This window comes from Nematolebias whitei, chromosome 19 (genome assembly GCF_014905685.2).
Source record: "Nematolebias whitei isolate Nwh7 chromosome 19, NemWhi1, whole genome shotgun sequence".
Taxonomy (NCBI): Eukaryota; Metazoa; Chordata; class Actinopteri; order Cyprinodontiformes; family Rivulidae; genus Nematolebias; species Nematolebias whitei.
Window position 1 is genome coordinate 33,786,299 of NC_056516.1, and position 5,566 is coordinate 33,791,864.

General features: G+C 37.3%; 1 protein-coding gene across 1 annotated transcript; it reads right to left on the minus strand.

Annotated features, from left to right (window-relative positions):
• Positions 1-1,003: 1,003 nt before the first annotated feature.
• On the minus strand, positions 1,004-3,459 carry LOC119425509 (gastrula zinc finger protein XlCGF26.1-like). Its single transcript, XM_037693038.1, has 2 exons — positions 3,202-3,459; positions 1,004-2,784 (listed from the first exon to the last, which is right to left on the minus strand). The coding sequence occupies exons 1-2, from the start codon at positions 3,305-3,307 to the stop codon at positions 1,076-1,078; spliced, it is 1,815 nt and encodes a 604-aa protein (XP_037548966.1). The 5' UTR covers positions 3,308-3,459; the 3' UTR covers positions 1,004-1,075.
• Between the last annotated feature and the right edge of the window lie 2,107 nt (positions 3,460-5,566).

Below are 5,566 nucleotides of genomic sequence, written 5' to 3' on the forward strand. Positions count from 1 at the left end.
ATAAAATCTCTTGATTGAATCACCTGCATCATAACTGAGGGTTTGTTTTGTACTGTTTTCGCTGCTTTTGCAACGACAACGTGTCAGATAGTTGCAGTTCCAGATTGTGTTGACACAAGACCAGGAAAGCTCAACCCTACCCCAGTTCAACCACGGTCCCAACAACAAAATCAAATCAGTTATGGTTAACTCGTATCATTCTCTAAATTAATTTCAAGTAAAAATCCCAGAAGTTAAAATATATTATCCAATATCTTTCACATAAAAACATTGTTTTAGTGTCTTTAGTATTTACAGTATATATGATGACTGTTTTATAACCATCAAAGTATCCACTTGATCACAATATACATTTGTGAATGTCTCTTTTTAACAAATTGTCATTTTGGCTGATGTGAACATTTAAAATATAACATCTAAATGTTTTTTTTTTTTGTTGTAGATCTGCTCGTGTGCTCTGAGCTGTAACAGCAGATTTTGATTAAAATCAGCTTTTTAGGCGTTCACTAAGAACCGTCTGATGTAAATCCACGTAGAAGCTGGAAAACAACACGACTGTGAGAGTTATTATCCATGAGAGAACAAAACACAAGTCTGCACTTTCTGAATGAAAACTGTGAACAAAAACGCTGAATTTTTTTTTAAGTCCTTTGTTTCTACTTATGTATGTTTTGAAAAAGTTTTTCTGTATTCCAAGCACAAGATTTTTTTTGTAAAAGATCATAACTTTAAAAACTACAACTGTATGTATCAGTAATGTGACGTTTCAGGGAGTGCACCATAAATTCAAGTAGTTTAACGATGAGGTTTGACATTTTCAACAGTGAAAATTAACCTTTAGATGTGTGAACTAAATAAAATGAACACGTAAATAAACGGTTTTACTGAAAACGCAGCTAAAACCTTTTGTCTGTTGTAAAAATTCGTGATAAATGCGACAGACTACAGCTGACAGGATCGTTTTGTTTTTGCTAAAGAAAATCCTGTTGATTTTTTTTGCCCCTGTAATTAATTTTTGTTTTACAAATGAATAGTTATACGGTTTTAAATATTTAATTCTCTCTATTGAGGCACTTTATGAGGCGAGGTACTCTTGTTCTGGTGTTCTGACCTCGGAGATGAAAGGTTTCTCTCCAGTGTGCATTCTCATGTGTTGCTGCAAGTTGTGTTTTGTTCTAAAATCTGCTTTGCAAACAGAGCAGCTGAAGGTTCTTCCTGCTGCATGCCTTTTCGTGTGCTCCACTAAAGCATCCTGCCTCTTAAAGGCTTTATTACAGATGGAGCAGCAGTGTGGTTTGCCTTCAGTGTGACATCTCATGTGACGCATTAGATTTTTCTGTCTACTGAAGTTCAGACCACAAATGGAGCAGCTGAAGGGTTTTTCTCCAGTATGGATTCGCATGTGTTGATCAAAGGAGTGTTTCCGTGTAAAAGAAGCTTCACAGACGGAGCAGCTAAAAGGTTTCTCTCCCGTGTGGGTTCTCATGTGTTGCACTAAATTGTGCTTTTCTCTAAAAGAGGTCCCGCAAACGGAGCAGATAGAAGATTTTTCTGCTTTGTGAGACTTCCTGTGTTCCATCAAGGATTGTTTGTCCTCAAAATCTGCTTTACAAACTGAGCACCTGAATATCTCTCCTGTTGAGTGGATCTTCACGTGTTCCAGTAAATTTTGCTGCCACGTAAAAGCTTCGTTACAAACGGAGCAGAAATAAGGTTTACCTCCAGTGTGACATCTCATGTGACGGAGTAAATTTTTCTTCCTGCTAAAGCTCAGACCACAAAACGAGCAGCTGAAGGGTTTCTCTCCTGTGTGGATTCTCATGTGCTGCTCAAACGAGTGTTTCCGTGTAAAACAAGCTTCGCAGATGGAGCAGCTGAACGGTTTCTCTCCAGTGTGGATTCTCATGTGTTGCACTAGATTGTGCTTTTCTCTAAAAGTGGCCTCACAAACTGAACAGATGAACGATTTTTCTTCCCTGTGAGTTTTTTTGTGATCCAACAATGACTGTTTCTTTTTGAAATCTGCTTTACAAACTGAGCACTTGAATGTCTCTCCTGTCGAGTGGGTTTTCGTGTGTTCCACCAAATTTTGTTTCCACGTAAAAGCCTCGTTACAGACGGAGCAAACGTAAGGTTTACCTCCTGTGTGACGTCTCATGTGCCGAGTCAAACCTTCCCTCCGACTAAACTGTTGACTACAAATGGAGCAGCCAAAAGGTTTCTCTCCGGTGTGGATTCTCATGTGTTGCACAAATGAGTGTTTCCATGTAAAAGTTGCTTTACAGACAGAGCAGCTGAAAGGTTTTTCTCCTGTGTGGATCCGGCTGTGTTTCAACAGACGGGACTTGTATTCAAACGTTTTGCCACATTCAGTGCAGATGTGCAGCTTTGTCTCAGAGTCATGTGCCGTATCAAAATTGAGAACTTCATTACTTGTTAGAGAGAGTAAACCTGGCTGAGCTTCACTGCTCTCCTTCCAGCTTCCATCACTGACATCTGTCTCTGAAAACTCTGAAGTCTTGTCTTCTATGGCTGATTGTAAACACCAGTGTGGTTCCACAGAGTCTCTGTTCTCCTCCTCCTGATTAGAATGAAGCTCTGAGGAATGAGGATTTTCTTCATCATCCTCACTCTTCACAGGACCAGAACTGAATGTGAACTCTATAATATCGCTCCCCTCCTGTTCCTCTTTAATCTCTGGGGGCTTTTGGTCCTCCTTGTCCAGACTGGGACTCCAGCTCTCAGGAGAAATCTCCTCTTTGATCACCAGCACCTTCTGGATATCTGAAATAATCGAAACACAGACAAGTCGAATAACACTTCTGATGACAGCACTAACGTTAACCCAGATGTAGTATGAATTATTAAAAGGCATGCATGCCAAACATTATTTAGACAATCGGTTTTAATGCTTTTACTGAACCACAACAAATTACACACATTTTAATGACCTTGTAAGGATACCAAATGTATCAGAGTCTGTAAATTATTATAATTACTATTATACTGTTTTTTATAATGTACATTTTTATTATTTGGTGTGAGATATGAAAGGCTGGTTTATATAAGTGTTGGTCACACTCGAATAACTGGCAACTAATGCTGCTTCTTTAAATATGACATATTGAACTTTGAAAATGGACATTATTGGTATAGTAATAAGTTATTATAATGACACGTGTCACATTAGATGATTGTTACCATCAAGGTGAGATGACGTCTTTTCTTCGGCTGGACTTCCTGGTTTTTCTTCCACTAACTTCTTCTGATGTTTCATCAACACCCCTAACATCTGGACTTCAGACATTTTCACATATTCAGCAGCAGCTTTGTCTCCATGAACTCCGTCACAAACACAGTCTTCTGTTCTCCATCAAAACGTCATTTTGACTCGACTCGTTCCCCAGGTGAGGTGGGCTAACATGCTAAGCTAACATGCTAAGCTAACGTTCGTGGTTTGTAACAAATTATTCATGAAGAAAAATTGAAAACATGATGAAAAAACAAGAAGTCCTTTAAGAAACTTATATTTGGCATATGAGTTTCAGGACTCACTTAGAATTAAACTACAATAACAGTAGGCTATGTTTACATCACTGTTTAGATGAACCACTTCCGATTATAGCCGGATGCGTTTTGATCGGCCTTCAAAATAAAGGCACCACGATTTGACAAAAGAGAAAGTCGAAGTATTTTACAAAATAAATTTACCTTTATATACTGAAACAAAATTGGAAAGGTTTCTTCATTTCCACACATGTAACTAAAGCTTTTATTTATTTTTAATACTGTATACAGGGAAATAAAATTATTTAATACTGTGTAATTTCTTGAGGAAAAAAAAAATCACACATAATTTAGCGTTCTTTACATTTATATTGTTGATCTTGTAATTTTTTTTGTTTATAGTAGCTTAATTTCTTTACTTTCTATCCATAATCCCAACCCAACTTTTCTACACATTACACAGTCTGATGATGGGGTGACCTTGCTAGAATATCCAGTGGAAGTTTGCCACTTGTGAGTATTTTCTCACCTGAACTGTGAACTATGTTTGAAAATGACAGGAAGCAGTAATTTATGTTTGTAAAATTACTAATTACTAGGGTGTGTAGTGTACTATTGCTATACTGTATAGCAATAATACACACCTGATCTGAATGCTGCAAATCAGAAAGGTATATGCCAGAGATTAAGATACAATTTATTTAATTTATTATTAAATATGTGACTATCAGTTGAACAACACTGATCGGTGTCCAGTTACTTGTGTTGTCTCGTATGGTGTATAGTTTCTATTTCTCTTATATAACTTGCTTTACAGATGAAGTTGAAGGAACTTTCTTCTGTGTAGGTTCTTGCGCGTCGCATGATTCATGAAACTATTGTGCCACTTGAAGGTTGACTTACAGATGGAGCACACATTTGATCCGTCTTCAGTGCGACACTTTTTGTAATTTAGTTTTCCTTCGTGTGAAAGATCGGCTACAGATGAACAGTTTCTCTCCAGTGTGCATTCTCATATTTTTTAAGGAAGGTTTTAATCGAAAAGCAGATCTTCAGACGGAGCAGCTGGAAGGTTTTTCTGTGGATCTCAATGTGAGTCAGTAATTTTTTAAAGCTGTTACACTGTGGCTCAAAGCGTTTTCTTCTTTTGTTTTGTATTAACAGATATTCCTTGAATTTGAAAGTTTTATCACTTTCTGTGCAGTTGTGTTTTCAGTGTCGTCACTTTTACCACCAGCTGTAACTTTAATGACATTTAAACTGTCTGAGCTTCATGCTGTCCTCCAGGTCTCCATCACAGACATCCGTCTCTGAAGAATTTGAATTTTTGTCTTCAGAATCTGATTCTAAATCTTCATCTGCTTCTGGTTTTTCTACACTCTTTACTATGATGAAGCTGTTGGGGAACTCTTCACCAGTTTGTTGTTAGTTCCCTTAACATTTCCATGTCTTCCCACGACTACAGCAACAGTTTTGTTTTTACACTCACACAACCTGCTTTCCTGAGATTGGCCTAAAAACAGCCTAACATGCATGTTTGTTTGGACTGTGGAAGGAAACCAGCGTACCTGGAGAAAACCCACGAGAAGAACATGTAAACTCCATACAGAAAGACTCCCGGCCCAAACAAGGGATTGAACCAAGGACCTTCTGCTATGAAACAACTGTGCTAACCACTAAGCAATCGTGCTGCCAATTTTTTTACCACTGAATTCAGAATTGTAGCTTGTTTGAAAATTATAATTTTAAAAGCAGCCGTTGCTCATGTAAGGTCATTGATGTGGTTCGTCTTTGGTGTCGTGTTAATGTTCATCCGAATGTTTCAGTCTTGGACAAATCTACTTTATAAAGTGAAGATGTTCAACCATGCCAATGATCAGTTAATCAATACGTTTAATTAGTGCTCAGCTGCGACTTACTGCTCAACATGCTGGGCTAAGCCAGACATCTGACTTACTGGTAATAGTATACCTTTGGATAAGACCACATTTTTTATTATCTTCTAATTAATTAATATATATATATATATATATATATATATATATATATATATATATAT

Bases quoted from the DNA above. Each gene is read 5' to 3' on its own strand.
- LOC119425509 (XM_037693038.1), bottom strand. From the start codon at position 3,307: ATGTCTGAAGTCCAGATGTTAGGGGTGTTGATGAAACATCAGAAGAAG. The intron at 2,785-3,201 runs GTAACAATCATC...CGATTATTTCAG, and splicing joins GACGTCATCTCACCTTGATG to ATATCCAGAAGGTGCTGGTG.